This window comes from Phoenix dactylifera, chromosome 15, assembly GCF_051530095.1.
Source record: "Phoenix dactylifera cultivar Ajwa chromosome 15, Ajwa_hap1_PhDact_Kaust_v1.1, whole genome shotgun sequence".
Classification (NCBI taxonomy): domain Eukaryota; kingdom Viridiplantae; phylum Streptophyta; class Magnoliopsida; order Arecales; family Arecaceae; genus Phoenix; species Phoenix dactylifera.
In genome coordinates, this window is record NC_143204.1 from 1,724,150 (window position 1) to 1,739,948 (window position 15,799).

The window sequence follows — 15,799 nt, forward strand, 5'->3', positions numbered from 1 at the left end:
GTCGACTCGAGAATCTTTAGAGTCGACTCGAGTGCAGGGCAAAAGATCAAAATGGTTCTAAACATTGCGAAGATCAAAATGGTTTCAAACCTTGTAAAGACTAAGCTTAAAATTCATGAACCATTTTCCAAAGCATTCTAACCCATTTAATAATATATTCCTTGAAACACTCACTTGAATTTATTAGTATAATATGAAATATACTCTAATATTTTGGGCTCATCAAAATCAAATAGGGAAACAACAATCACTCAACACATTCAAATATTACAAAAGAAATGAGGTACGAACAAAAATAGTTCATTTCATCAATACTCAAATATTTGACTCCAAAATTGGTCAGCTCAAAATAGACTTCATGACGAGAGAAGAAGGTGAAGCTCACCATATTATACGGCCCAACAAAGAAGAAGACCCTGCACCAAGTCCTAGAAGATCAAGCACGGGAAGAATAAAAATTAGAAAGGTCCTAAGGCCAACACCTAGGCCCTTCGGGGAGGAAGCTTGATCGTGGCATCTTGGGGTGGAAGGCTAGAGACATTCCCTTCCTACTCCTATTTCTCCTCCATGCCATCGTAGCCTCTGAGGTTGGCCTCAGGAGAAAGCTTCACCACTTGATCCTTGCATTCCATGAAGCCCTGCAGGAACGAATCGACCATGCTCTCGGTGAGGTCGTACTGTTAGTTCGTTGAGGCCTTGTATTCCTTCACGGCTCGGAGGGCCTTCTTCTTGACTTTGGCAGCCTGCTATTTAGCCTCCTGTAGTCCCTTCTCTACCTCAGCAGCTTGGAGCTGAGGTATCTCTGCTCGATCTTCCATGGTTTCCAACCTACCTTCCATGGCCTTCAGCTTGGCTTCCAACTCGACCACCTTCTGATCGGCCTTGTGCAGCACAAGCTCAAGTCCTCCAACTCGGCGTCTGAGAGCCAAGTAGCTCTTGTGCATCAAATCCATTATATCAGTGTTTTGCAAACAAAGAAAAAGTCAGCATGATAAAAGAATCAAGCCTCTAAAAAATTGAAGGGCCATAGCTTGGAGATTACATAGACGTCTTGAACACCTTGTTGAAGGCATCCACTATGTTGTTCATGATCAGCTTAGCTCTATCTTTAGGGAGAAGGATCTCGTGGACTATTAGGCAACTCAAGAGTTCAACAACTTAGCATTGGTGACATTTATCAATCAAATAGGATTGAAAACCTCGGCTCTAGGTGCAACGGGCTGAGGAGAAGTAGATTGGAGTATTTCCACCTTGTCTTGCTCCCTGCCCAAGGGGTTTCGATTGTGGCCTGGACTTTTCAAGGAGCCGGAGTGACCAGAGTTGCAGGAGACGAAGCGACCTGAGCCTTCTTCGTGGAGGCAGCCACTGCACTCTTGTCAGTCGCCTTTCGCTGGGTACCAATGGCCTTCTTGAGCAAAGTTGGGCCCAAACCCATATCTACACAAAAGAAAAATAAGTCAGAAAGATCATATTGGCTGCAGCTCGTATAACAAAAGAAGAAATAAGGGTCATTAACCTGCGGATTGGCCGGGCTCAGGCTGACATTCACTGGCATTTGTTTGACAAGAGTTCCAGCACGGAAGGAATCTTGGCACGACACAGAGTCTCTAGTGCCTTGTACACATCGTTAGATAAGCTGTTGGACCTATTTTGAGCCTTTCTAAGGGCCCCAAATCCAGTAGAAACGCCAAAGATTACTCGGACAGCATGAAGAAGAAGTTGCCCTTCCAACCACAGACCAAGAAAGGACCACCCTTGATAGGAGCTCAACGGTGAGTTGGACACTGTACTGTAGAGTGCAAAAATATAGAAACCGAATTATGATCCACCATGAGTTGGGGACTAGCTGTGCCGGCACCTAGTAGTACCAGTCTAAAAGCTATACTACAAAGTGGTGAAGAGGAAACTTCAGTCCTGCCTTTAGAGTGTCCTTGTACGAACAGAGCTAGGTTGGAGGACAACTAGAGACTCTTTCGTTGGGCCCAGGCAAATTAAGGATGAAACTAAAAGGGATGAAATAACGCCTTTAGATTCTATCCAAGTCCCTCTAGTCCGAGATGGTTTCCTTAGCAGCCGGACTAGAGACTTTTGACGAGGCCGCCTTTGAGCTAGTAGATGATGAACCCGAGGATGAGCTAGAGCTAGATGACCAGCTCCCAAACGAACTACTCATTGTGAGTCGCACGAGCCAAGGCAAATGAAAGTATAAATGAGCAAAAGAGTCCTAAAGAAGAAGGAACAAAGCTGGAAAAGTCAACAGCAAGCAGCTACAAAGCGACCAAGATACAAAGCAATCGAGCTATTGAGCGACCTGAACAAAGACTCTAGAACTCTCCAAATGAGGCGAAGGTGCTAAGACCTACACCGGCCCATTGCATAGAACCCTGAACGGCTTAGATCTACAACCTTAATCGATTTCCCAACCTGGAAAGCTAACACATGTCATGCCAACATCAACCATAGAGCATTTACAAGGCATTTTGGGAATGCAGAAGGCTGTAGTGCTCCATTCAGGAACTTCCAACCGAAAATTTAATGCCCGCATCGAGGGTCTTCTTGGTCAAACCGCACGATCTGACTTAATTCTTCTCAAATCAGCTCATAATTGGACAATTCGGCTACTTTGTCTGAGTCGGGGAAATTAGCTCGGCCTTGAAAATGAAAGGCAAGTTACAAGGGGGAATCCACCAGCCACCTTGTTAGATCATGAGACGCGGTTACAGCTTCCTGCTGTCAAGGAACGCAGATAAGAGTGGACGGTTACAGCTCGTCCACTGATCTCAATGCCAGAGTGTAACGAAATCCGCCCTCATAACGGTATTTTGTATAGCTCTAACTTGAATACATCCTGCCAAGTCAAAAGAGCACGGATGCAACTTATCAAAGTAATCTGACTACATGCCTCATTTCCCAGCTTATACTTCAAATCTTCTTTTTGATACTATTTCGTCAAAGCTCAGCCTAACTCAAGCATCATACCAGCGGACGTCCTCTAGTTTGCAAGCTCCACCAGGTTCGGTTTGGACGACAATACATAGGTACTAAAAAAAAAAAAAAACACAAAAACACCTCGAACATCTCATTGAGTCGGATTTTGACTTTATTTAACTGGCATGGATAAATAAGAGAGAAGAGCGCGCACGCATAGGAAGAGAATCCAGGATTGGTAACTTAGGAAGTAGGGCTACTTTTGGTCAAGGAGGTGAAATTGACCTGGATCCCCAGCAGCTGCTTCCCGACCTCCGCCGTGAAGGTATCGTAGCGGAGGAAGAGCTCCACCAGCATTAGCCGCCCCACCAGCACCACCAGGTCCTTCCCCGCGCACTGCTTGTTCCACACCGACGTGCTCTCCGTCTCCGGCCCATTGGACCACACCACATACTTGAGAAGCTTCTTCCCCTCCTTCCCGACGAACCGGTCCGCCACGAACTCCCCGGCGTTGGCGAATACCCTCTCGTCCCTCGTCGCCAGGGGCTGGTACCCGAAGAGCATCTCCCCCCTCTTCACCTGGTAGGCCGCATCGTGGCTCTCGATGATCAGGTCCTTCTTGGCCTTGCCGTACTGGAACTTCACGGGCGGGTCCATCCTCAGGGCCTCGTACACCACCGACTTCGTCAGCTCCATCTCCTCCACTGCCGACAGCGTCACCTTCCCTCCCGCTGCCGCCACAGCCGACCGGATCTCCTGGGCCACCCGGGCGTGGAGACTGGGATCGGCTGTGGCCAGCCACCGGAGTATCCCCGGGAGCATCACCTTCATGCCGCCGTAGCTGTTGAACACGGTGGCGAAGAGGAGGTTGTGGCATGCCTCCCCCTTGGACAGCCCGAGCGTCACGGCGGCGTCGAGCACCGGCTTGGCGGCGGTGCTGAAGTACTCATAGAGGGCCTTGTAGTCGGATTTGGCGAGGCAAGGGGGCAGGGGAAAGGTGTGGAGGAAGACTTCCTCGACGATCTTGGGGAGGCCGACGGACGTGAGAGGGGCGAGCTGGAAGAGGAGCCACTTGGTGGCCTTGGCGGGGCCCGTGGTGCCGAGGCCGGAGGCGGAGGGCAGGACGCCGAAGTAGGCCTCGCCGATGAACTCGAAGGAGGTGTCATCGTTGAGCTTGTTGAAGTCGGCCTTGCCGTAGGCGTCGATCTGGGCCTCCATGGTTTCGAAGAGGGTGGCGAAGTTGGTGCGGAAGGCCGGGATGACATGGGACTTGCGGGAGGCCAGGAGGTTGAAGAGGAGCTGCTTGACCTTGGCGTGGTTGGGCTCGGAGGGATCGAGGTAGGAGCAGACGCGGAAGCCGCCGGTGAGGGCGGTGGAGGGCATGTAGGTCCCCGTGAAGACGTTCTTCTTCTCGACCTTGGACACGTCGAAGAGGACCTGGAAGCTCTTGGCGTCGAGGACGGCCACGACTTTGGGGTCGGAGGCCATGAAGGGGCCCGGAGGCACGTTGAGGCGGACGACAGTGGAGCCGTACTTGTCGACCCGGGATTGGAAGTAAGCGTCCTGGCCCTGGAAGTAGTAAAAGTCGAGGCGGTCCCGTATCGGGGAGATGAAGGGGATGCCGTAGCTCCCGGGGATGCTCTTGATGGGGAGCTTCGAAGGTGCTTCCTTCTCCATCTCCCGCTCCACCGGCGTGGTGGTTTCGACGGCTGGCAGAATCTTAGTAGCCATGGAGGAAGCTAGAACTTGTTCTCCGGTAGTAGTCGAGCTACTGGCCAGGCCGAGCCGAATCAGCCGATCGAGATCTCTTCCTGATTTGTTATTTGGATGAGTTATTGGACGAAGCGGTGTATATATAGAAAAGTTTAACGTGCAGAGGCTTGTATCCAATACAAGCCACCCACGGGCCACGGGAACCACGGGAACCACGACGCTTGTCTTAAGCAAAAAAAAAGAAAAACCACGACGCTTCTATCATGGAAGAACCAGCTTGCAAACGGCAAGTGGCCGGGTCCATGTGCGGAGTGCGGAGAATCCGCCGCCCACGGGAACCACGAGGGATTTTTTATTCAATCGATAAGCAGGGCTCCTCTTTGGGACAGGCATACAGAGACTTGTATGCGCTTGCTACAACCTGCTGTTGGACGGGAGATCCCATTCGGCCTTTGTATCTGCTCCACGAATCAAGTTTGTGAGGTTTCCGTGTTTGTTTTCCTTAGATTGTTTATTGTACATGATAGGCTATCGTTTACCATTGGAGGTAAGGTACTCCTATTTAAGGTGGAAGAGTTGTCAAGACTTTTAAACGTGGAAAGTTCCAGTCGGTGGTAGGTACCGGATGGGCCAGCAACTTTGCTTTTAGGAAACAAGAGGAACGTGAGAGTTCGGTGACGTCCCATCGAGGGAGAGGTACTCGTTTTGTGAGCATTTTTAGAGAAAAAGTTGGGAGTAGAAGAAGGCCTAATGAGTAGAATAGTGGGTTGACGTCCCATGGTACGTTGTACTAATTTGAATCAAACGATGATGTAAGAGCATCTTCATTATACGTAGAGTATTGGATCTAGTTTCTTTTTTTTTTTTTTTTTTTTTTTTTTTTTTTTTTTGCTTAAGAAAAGGAGGTAGGAGGGGAGGGACAAGCCCACCCCGCGTAGCAACCCCAACCGGGCCCCGCCCCCGCCAGGACTATGTTCAATTCGGGCAGAATGGCCGTTTGGTATAGGCCCAGCGCACCAGACCCCAGCCATATATTACTCATACCCTCCCCACCCGTGACCCCGGCTCGGTTACCCCTCTAGGCTCCGGCTCGAGAACCACGTGTGAGTACGTCACACCTGGCACCACCAAGGCTACCAGCCGACCAGTAGCACTTCTAGACCCCGTGTCCAGGCTAGGGGCATCCGGTCCCCACATTTAATCGACGCCCGCGCGTTTCGAACCTGGAACCACTTGGTTAGAAGCCGAGCTCCGTTCCAACTGAGCTACCGCCTTGGCGGCTTGGATCTAGTTTCTTGGACATATGGATTGAGTGCTCTTTTTAGACGTACACCATATTACATGAGGTTCAAAGAGTTCTAATATCAATCATGTTGACCCCAATTAAATCATGGAAGGAGCGTGAAGATGTAGCCCAACCATGAAGCGCCAAATCACCATGAGTTGTGTCTATTACTGAGCCATGAGTCCAACATTAAGTGACAAGTCTATTACTAGCTAAGGAGCCTAGGTCTCACTAGAACTTCAAGCATATAGAGTGGCGATATCATCTGATACGCGACTACCTCGAAAAAAAATAAAGGTGCAGAGAGTAGACTCTACGGATAACATGGCAGACCTATTCACTAAGCAGCTGAGTTAACAGAAAACAGAAACACATCTTGAGAAGATGAGGCTTAGATATATATCTGATTGGTTTTGGTGCAAGTGGGAGATTGTTAGAAGTATGCCCTAGAAGCCAATTTGGGAGATGCATTGTAATTGTTTTGAGACATAAATTTGTACTTGACCTTTTTATTAATTAATAAAATTGAACATTCTGTTCATTCATGTTATTATGTGTCTATGAATCGTCCAAGGAATTAATAAGATGATGACACATACTCTCAAGAGTTGAGAATTTGAGACATGTGTCATTAGGTGATTAATTCCTGAATTGTTCATGGACATAATAACAAGAATGAGCAGAATGCCCAATTTTATTAATTAATAAAAAGGTCAAGTACAAATTTATGTCCCAGAACAATTATAATGCGTCTGCCAAATTGGCTTCTAGGGCATACTTCTAACAGCACATGCACGTCAATTGGTTAGATCGTCTTCAACTCTTGATTCAATCTTGAATACACTTGATCCAATGGCGATCAACTTCTTGATCCATCTCTAATCAACTCTTGATTTTGATCTGCTCAATTCGTGCTTGTAGAGGTACGCATCGATCAACTATTGACGTGCAAACACATCACAGATTACATCCCAGAATGATGAGTAATTGATTAATCCCTAACTTGGTTTTGATGTACCAAAACATTTTGAGTGTATTTTTTGTTGGACTAACAGCTTTAAACAAGTATCTTCAGGATAACGATGCTACAACTTCAAAAGAATAACTTAGAAATAGTTCATGGATCTTAGAGTCAAGCTTTGGAACCACTCAAGCACTTTTCAGAGTTCGAGTCGACTCCCAGGAAGTTCGAGTCGACTCCGGCACAAGCATAGAATATTGGCACACCTTCGAGCCGTCTCCACAATGCGCGAGTCGACTCTCTCAGAAAGATAGAAAAAGGTATTTTCGGTCGCAAAGCACGAGTCGACTCGAGTCAAGCGCAAGCCGTCTCCCATTCTTCAGACATAGCACGAGACGACTTCCGGCAGTTACGAGACGACTTTCTCAGGTAGACAGAAAGTGTATTTCGAGTCGCAAAGCGTGAGTCGACTCGAGTCAAGCGCGAGTCGTCTCCTATCCACGGACAAAGCACGAGTCACCTCTTCACTAGTTCGGGACGACTCTCTCAGACGAAGACAGAAAACTTATTTTCGGCGGACGAAGTTGTGAGACGACTCCCAAACCACGCGAGCCGACTCCAACGAAAAGTTGATCGATAACCCGACAGAAGGATTCCCAGCAAGAGCCGACTCCAGACTCATACGAGACGTCTCCCACTTTAGTCGAGCCGACTCATGAATGGGTGAGCCGTCTCCAGCTTCAACGGAGCTTTTTGTCAGAAATGACAAGCACAACAGAACGGCTAGTTTTTGGGTATAACGGGTAGTTTTTTCAAAACTAAGCTATAAAAAGACCCATTCAGAATGAACAAAAAAAAAGAAAACGAAAAATCCAAACAAAGTGAAAAAGCAAATCAGTTTGAAACAAGGGCTCAAAGGATATTCAAAGGAAAATCGGAGAAAGCAAGTCTTCATCGAGAATCCATTCTTTCTCCACACCAGAGCCATAATAGAGGAATCCTTTATTGCTCTTTGATCTGGAAAAGGATTCAGAAGAAAAGAAGCACCGTCTCGATCGGCTGAAATCATCTGAGAAGCTTCTTTTCCCTTATTCATTTAAAACTACTTTTATCTGCTTTTCTAGAAGCTTGTACTTAAACATTTATTCTCATACTTGGGTGATTGATTCAATCAAGGAATTGAATTAGAAGGGTTTAGGTTGCAGTTGGTAATCCGGAAAAACCAACTGGGTTGGATTGTGAGCCCGTGAAAACAGTCGGATTGGTTCTAGTTGGTGAGCCTGTGAAAACCAACTGAGTTCGTTGTGATCTAGTGGAAACAACAAGTTAGGTTGTGAGCTTGTAAAACAACGGTGCTGTAATTCTTGGATTATAGTGAAAATCTCAAGTGGAACTTGGGGAGTAGACGTAGGAGCAAGGATAGCTCCGAACCACTATGAATCTTGTGTCTTTGTGCTTTGTTTTTCTATTGTCTCATTGTCTTCATATTGTTAACTAAAACTTTAGATTAAACACAAATTGAATTTCCATATTTTTAATTAAGCCCCAATTCACCCTCCCTCTTGGGCTGCCTACTGGGCAACAAGTGGTATCAGAGCATGTGCTCTTTAGTGACAGTGTCTAAGTCCCTTCTAGAGTAAAAGATTCAATGGCAACCCATTTTGGATTAATTTCAAATGAAGAACAGTCAACCAATAGGCCATCCTTGTTCAATGAAACAAACTATACCTATTGGAAGGCAAGAATGAGAATATTCATTCAAGCCCAAGACTATGATATTTGGAGCATTATTATAAATGGACCTCACATTCCCACACATATTATTGATAACACATTAATTCCCAAACTCGAAGAGGACTAGGATGAAAATGATAGGAAAAAGGCACAACTAAATGTCAGGGCTATGAATGTGCTTTATTGTGCCTTAGATGCAAATGAATTCAATCGAGTATCAACATATAATTCCGCTAAGGAGATTTGGGATAGACTTGAAATCACTCATGAAAGCACAAATCAAGTCAAGGAATCAAAAATTAACATGTTAGTGCATAAATACGAACTGTTTAAAATGGAACCTTCTGAAAAAATTACTTCCATGTTTACTAGATTTACTGATATTATTAATCGACTGAAAAATCTTGAAAAAATGTACCCTAACAGTGATCTTCTCAGAAAAATTCTTCGCTCGCAACCACGTTCTTGGGAAGCCAAAATGATGACAATACAAGAAGCCAAGAACCTCAACATCCTTCCTCTAGAAGAACTTCTTGGGTCACTGATGACACATGAACTCACCATGAACCAACATCTTGAGGATGAGGATCAGAAGAGAAAAGGAATAGCATTTAAAGCTTCTACCCAAAAAGAATATAATGAGAGTAGTGATGAAGGAGAAGATGAGAATGAGGATGATGATATTGCCCTCCTTGCAAAAAAATTCAGTTAGTTTATAAGTAGAAGGAAGATGAACTTCAAAAGATATCCGATATTAAAAGGTGAGATGGAAAAGGATAAGGAGAAAGAGAAAGATCCCTTAGTGTGTTATGAGTGTAAGAGATCCGGACATTTTAGGCTAGATTGTCCGCTCTTAAAGAAATTGCAAAAGAAAAAGAAAAAGGCATTTGTTGCAATGTGGAGAGATAGTGATAAATCTTCATCAGAAGAAGAACCCCAAGAAGTAGCCAACATTTGCTTTATGGCTCAAGATAATCAGGTATGTCTTGCAGCCAACCAAGCTAAAAAGAATTGGTACCTCGATAGTGGCTGCTCAAGACACATGACTGGTGATAAAGATAAATTCTTCACCCTCGAGTCGAAAGAAGGAGGAGTGGTAACCATCGGGGATAATAGTCAAGGTCAAATTGATCGGTTCTTTCAATTTTAAAAATAAACCACGTAATAGCACGTATCCTGTAGAATAGTGATTACGGATGTCGGTCTACAGGGATTGAAGAATAAGTTATTTTTCTTTTAAAAATAAATCAAGAAGAAGGATTTGCTAACTTGATTTAACTAAATTAAACTATGAGTGCGAATTGGAATTTATCAGAGTAAATAGATCTAGGATTTGGGATCCACCACATAGCATTGCATCGAGGACTGTGTTCTTAATTTTTGTCTTTTGGAGAGGCATGCAATTTGGTTACAAACTTTTTAAAATAAAATCATAAAGAGTGTTAGGAAGATCCATCTTCGGTGTAGCATGAAGTGTCTACCTAAGTATGTTAATCTAGGATGCAGCACACTTCATCTTCCTAGGCATGGATCATCTTAGACTACTTTAGCAAACATGATTAGTAACTAGCATGCTCAAAGTTTAAATATCATAAAGGAATATTTCATTGAAAATAAAAATTTAAACAAGCTCCAAAATAATAAAAAAGTAAGAACTACAATTGCCCTGAGACATTGCTAGGGCTTCATCCAATCCTAGATTGGACGTTTAGCCGCGCATGGCTTCCGGACAACCTCCCATCTTCAAGTGAAAGTCTTCCCCTCCCATTCTTCCCAAAATATCACAAAATATTCTCTTCCCCCCCCTTCTTTCTTTTTTTATTTCTTTTCTCTCGTTCTTCACTATGAAACAGAGCCTCCCTTGTTTCTATCGAACCGAGCTCTCTCCTTGCCACCCAACACCCCCGGTTGCTTGGTTCTTCCTCCTTTTATAGATCCCGAAGACCCAGTGATGGATCCCCAGCGAGGAGGAGGGCGTGATGCTGGGAATGGATCCGGCGGAGCTTGATTTCTGTTGCACGCGAGATCGCTGGAGAAGGGCGTGATGCTGGGAATGATCTCGGGCTTGATTGCAGAGGCTGGTGAATGCGGAAGGGAGAAGAGATAGAGGCAGGGTCATCCAGGATTTGGGGATCTTGAATCTGAACGGTGAGATCGTCGGTGGATGCGGCTGGAACGGGCTGATGGCGCTGGTGCTGGATTTCGGCTACTGGGAGTGGATCGTTGATTGCAGGCGGCTGGGATCGCAGAGGAGTGGTCGCTAGCGGAACACCCGAGGATGAAGACGATGCTGCAGCTGCTTGGATGCGAAAGACGCCCGGCTGATTCCCTCGTAGGTAAATCTGGCACGCGGCTGATACGAAGTCCCGTTGTTTTGAAGCGAGGGTGGAGGATCGGGCTGATTCGAAGGGCTTTCTGGGCGCGGTGATTCCGTGAATAGGAGCGGAATCGCTGGACTGCCGGGATCTTGGATGCATCACGGAGAGAATCGAAGTGGAGGATCGTACGCAGGAGGATTAGGAGGAGACGAGGATGTTGGGATCGACTGGGAGGAATTCCTTTGAACATGTGGGGGAGGATGCGGAAAGGATGATCATGCAGCTTGTTCCAAAATAGGGGAGGAGAAAGGAAAATAATGTGGAAGATGAATATGGGAATGAGGGAGGTTATGTGAATTTTTTATTATTTATATTTCTTCTTCTTTTTTTAGAAAAGTGATTGGGGTCCACTCGGGTAGGTTGGAAGGGCTTTGTTCTGAATCTAAAATAAAGGAAGTTTGGACACGTGGAGAAAATGGGAGAGGCCTCTATTTTGCTAGGTTGGGAAGCTTGGTGCACACGGGGAAATATGACATGGACAAAGGAATGGATAGCTTCATGCACATTCGGGAGAAAGTAGTCCACACATGAAATAGATTGGGACTAGTTCGTGAATGGGATGACTCGACCTGCACACACATTAGACTAAATCAATATAGAAAATTAAACCAAACTTGAATTACCTCTAATAATTTATTAAAATGCAATGACAAGGAAAAACACATTTTCTTCTGTTAATATTTAAAATATGTGCATAACAATAATAATAAGTGCTATGTAAAATAGATAAATTTGTATATTATTTAGCACTTATCACACCCCCAAACCTATATTTTGCTAGTCCTCGAGCAAAATAGAAGAGAAATTAACTTACTTTCGTAGGAATCGCGATTGCATTTACCATATGCAATAAGGCTTTAAATCCCTAGGTTACCCTAGTGGACGAGTTATAGTCTCGTGAGGGTTTTCAGTGAAGATACCCACAAACTTCAATATTAAAATAAATCATTTATGATTTTTTTATATTATATATATATATTTTATCGATTGATCTATGAAGTAAAAATCAAATTCCAAATGCATACTAGCTAAGAATTTCAAAAACTCTTTTTTTTTATTATTAAAAATCTAATTTAAGATACATAAATGATAAGAATTTCAAAGCACGCACGGTTTTATCTACTACGTCAGCCTAACTCCTAGATCAAAATGCAATTCAAGTTGAGGTCATTAAATTTCCGTTAGGGAGTTGTAAGACTTATTTATACTGGAGTGCTCGGTGAAATCTGGACTGTACACAAGCTAAGGGTTCGGATCTCCAAAATATTGCTAAGACTAGTATTTCCAAAGATTGGTCGAAAGGGACCTACTTACTGATTCAAAATCATCTTATCTGCAGAATTTCGAAAGTTGTGGATGTTTACTTTAGTACCTCATGGAATTTATCTATAATATTCCAGTTTACTCGAATTTCTACAACGACGGCTTTCACACTATTGTCTTTTACAAGATCAATACAAAGTTTTTTTTTTTAATAAAGGATGTATAAATTGTGCACTTTTACTCTTGTGGTGATTTCTCCGTGTAACGAGCAATCAGTCAACAACTCTCACACCAGTTGGCACAAGGTGTCGGGCATCAAGACTCCCCTACGGACTTATGCTCGGAGTCCTTATCACAAGCCCACCTGATCTTTGACAATAGGTAACCCTCTTCGATGTTCCTGACTAAATCCTAAATCCATTTTTATTGATGATTTTTTTTTGGATTAGATAAGTATAATTCATCAGGGTCCAAGGTTGCTACTATACTATCAACATAATGTCGAGCCTAGACCTTAGAAGGGTCGGCCAGTGTGTAGTGAAATTCCAAAGTATTATTTAGCTTACAACTTCCTAAGAGAGACTTAATAAAAAGAACTTAAATTTGTATTACTTCCGACTAGTCATTGGGCTTTTTAGATTTTATATACCTTGTGTATTTATCATTCTCGCATTAATGTATAGAAATTAGGTAAAAAAATATATTTATTTTTTTTATTATTATTTATTATGTATTTATTATATATTTATTATATTTTTTTTTAATTTATCAAAATGAAAATGAACACTTTTTTTTTTGAATGAAAATCAAGATGAAGACTCCCAAACCTAAACCTGACATTGTGAAGTGAGAACGAATGCAAGAGATGCAAACAAAACAAAAGTGCTTTAAAAATACTTAAAAATACCCCCAAACCTAAATCTAACATTGTCCTCAATGTTAAAGAAATCTAAGAGAATTGGGTTGCCTCCCAACAAGCGCTAAGTTTATTGTCTTCAGCCGACACAGTGGATCCTTAATTATTTTGATAAACAGGGTTCGTCAAATTAAGGGATTCGATCAATGGCCCGTCGGCAACACAGTCCATATAAGGTTTTAACCTTTGGCCATTAACTTTTAAAACATGTCCACCATTGAGGTGTTGGATCTCTACTGCACCATAAGGAGAAACATTTTTCATTATGAATGGTCCATCCCACCTAGAGCGAAGTTTACCCGGAAAGAGTCGCAACTTGGAATTGAATAGCCAAACCTTTTAACCAGGTTCGAAGGATTTACGGTTAATATTTTTATCATGAAAGGCCTTAGTCCTTGCTTTATAAATTTTAGCATTTTCATAGGCCTCATTGCGCAACTCTTCAAGTTCACTTAGTTGGAGTTTTCGGTTAGGACCAGCTGCTGCCATGTCTAAGTTAAACTTTTTGATAGCCTAGAAAGCTCTATGTTCAAGTTCTACCGGTAAGTGACAAGCTTTTCCAAAAACTAATCGGTAGGGGGACATGCCAATAGGAGTTTTGTAGGCAGTACGGTAGGCCCAGAGTGCATCATTTATCCTTTGAGACCAATCTTTCCTATCGGGACGTACCGTTTTCTCTAAGATGTGTTTTAATTTTCTATTGGATACTTCGACTTGTCTACTCGTTTGGGGATGGTATGGGGTAGCAACTTTGTGGGTGATGTTATATTTGCGAGCCAAAGCCTCGAAAGATCGGTTGCAAAAATGAGATTCCCCATCACTGATGATGGCTCGGGATGTGCCAAAACGACAAAAGATGTTTTCATGTAAAAATTTAACTACAACCTTGTGGTCATTAGTTTTAGTTGCGACAGCTTCTACCCATTTTGGAACATAATCAACCCCTACCAGAATGTATTCGAAACCAAAAGATGGTAGGAAAGGGCCCATAAAGTCAATACCCCAGACATCAAATATTTCTACAATTAAAATAGAATTGAGAGGCATCATATCTCTACGGGAGATGGTACCCATCCGTTGGCACCGTTCACAAGTTTGGTAAAAGTTATGGGCATCTTTGAAAAGTGTGGGCCAATAAAATCCACTCTGTAAAACTTTTGCTGCAGTTTTTCTATCCCAAAATGTCCCCTACAAGCTTGTGAATGGCAGAATGAAAGAATACACTGAAATTCACATTCGGGGACACATCGACGGATGACTTGATCGGGACAATACTTGAATAGATCGGGATCATCCCAATAATAGAACTTTACTTGTGAAAAGAATCGGTTCTTGTCTTGAGTTGACCAATCATCAGGAATTCGTCCTATGGCAAGGTAATTTACTATGTTTGCAAACCATGGCATTTTTATTCTTTGTACCTCAAATAATTGTTCATTCGAAAACGAATTGTGTAAGGGTGAGGTATTTTTAGAGGGCTCAAGAAGAATCCTAGATAAGTGGTCCGCTACGATATTTGCAGTTCCTTTCTTATCACGAATTTCTAGGTCAAATTCTTGTAGTAAAAGAATCCATCGAATCAAACGGGATTTGGTGTCTTTCTTTGCAAGAAGGTGTCGAAGGGCAGCATGATCAGTGAATACGGTAACCTTGGATCCTAATTGGTAAGATCGAAACTTGTCTAGTACAAATACTACAGCTAGTAACTCTTTTTCAGTGGTGGTGTAGTTCAATTGTGCATCTGAGAGTGCTTTACTGGCGTAGTAGATGACATGAGGTACCTTCTCTAGCCGTTGCCCTAAAACTGCCCCAATGGCATAGTCGGATGCATCACATATTAGTTCAAATGGAAGGGTCCAATTAGGGGGCCGTATGATAGGTACAGTGGTCAATTTCGAGCGAAGATTTTCAAATACCTCCTCGCATGCTTTATCAAAGGCAAAAGGAGTATCCTTGGCAAGAAGATTGCAGAAGGGTTTGGAAATCTTACTGAAGTTCTGAATGAAGCGACGGTAAAAACCAGCATGGCCAAGGAATGATCGGATTTGTTTCACAGTTTTGGTTGGAGGGAGATTGGAAATAAGATCGACTTTAGCTTTATCTACTTCAATGCCCCTCTTGGACACGACGTGTCCTAAAACTATGCCTTCTTGAACCATGAAATGGCTCTTTTTCCAACTTAATACTAGGTTGGTCTTCTTACATCTTTTCAAAACTAAGGTCAAATTGTCCAGACAATCGTCAAAAGATAGGCCAAAAACTGAGAAATCATCAATGAACACTTCTAGAAAGTTTTCCACCATATCTGAAAAAATGGCCATCATGCATCGTTGAAAAGTTGCGGGTGCATTGCATAGTCCAAAAGGCATCCTCCTATATACAAATGTCCCAAATGTCCCGTGGTTGTGCGTGTTTGTATCAATTCTCCTTCCGTATTTTCAACCACAGTGATACCTGATTTCTTGGGTACCACTTGTGTCGGACTCACCCACTTACTATCAGAAATTGGATAAATAATTTTGGCATCTAATAACTTCACCACTTCTTTCTTGACTACCTCCTTCATGTTAGGATTGAGTCTTCTTTGCATTTTTTGGGTGGGCTTTGCATCATCTTCGAGA

The 15,799-nt window shown here is 43.4% G+C and overlaps 1 protein-coding gene and 1 long non-coding RNA gene across 2 annotated transcripts; both read right to left on the reverse strand.

Annotated features, from left to right (window-relative positions):
- Window positions 1–279: 279 nt before the first annotated feature.
- On the reverse strand, window positions 280–1,789 carry LOC148699826 (uncharacterized). The gene is made up of 3 exons (XR_015973548.2): window positions 1,517–1,789; window positions 1,043–1,437; window positions 280–935 (listed from the first exon to the last, which is right to left on the reverse strand). It is a non-coding gene; the product is annotated as an uncharacterized LOC148699826 (long non-coding RNA).
- A 1,117-nt stretch (window positions 1,790–2,906) lies between these two features.
- On the reverse strand, window positions 2,907–4,834 carry LOC103698112 (allene oxide synthase 2-like). The gene has a single exon (XM_008780085.6). It carries the CDS (start codon window positions 4,657–4,659, stop codon window positions 3,172–3,174), a length of 1,488 nt encoding a protein of 495 aa, XP_008778307.3. The 5' UTR covers window positions 4,660–4,834; the 3' UTR covers window positions 2,907–3,171.
- Window positions 4,835–15,799: the final 10,965 nt, after the last annotated feature.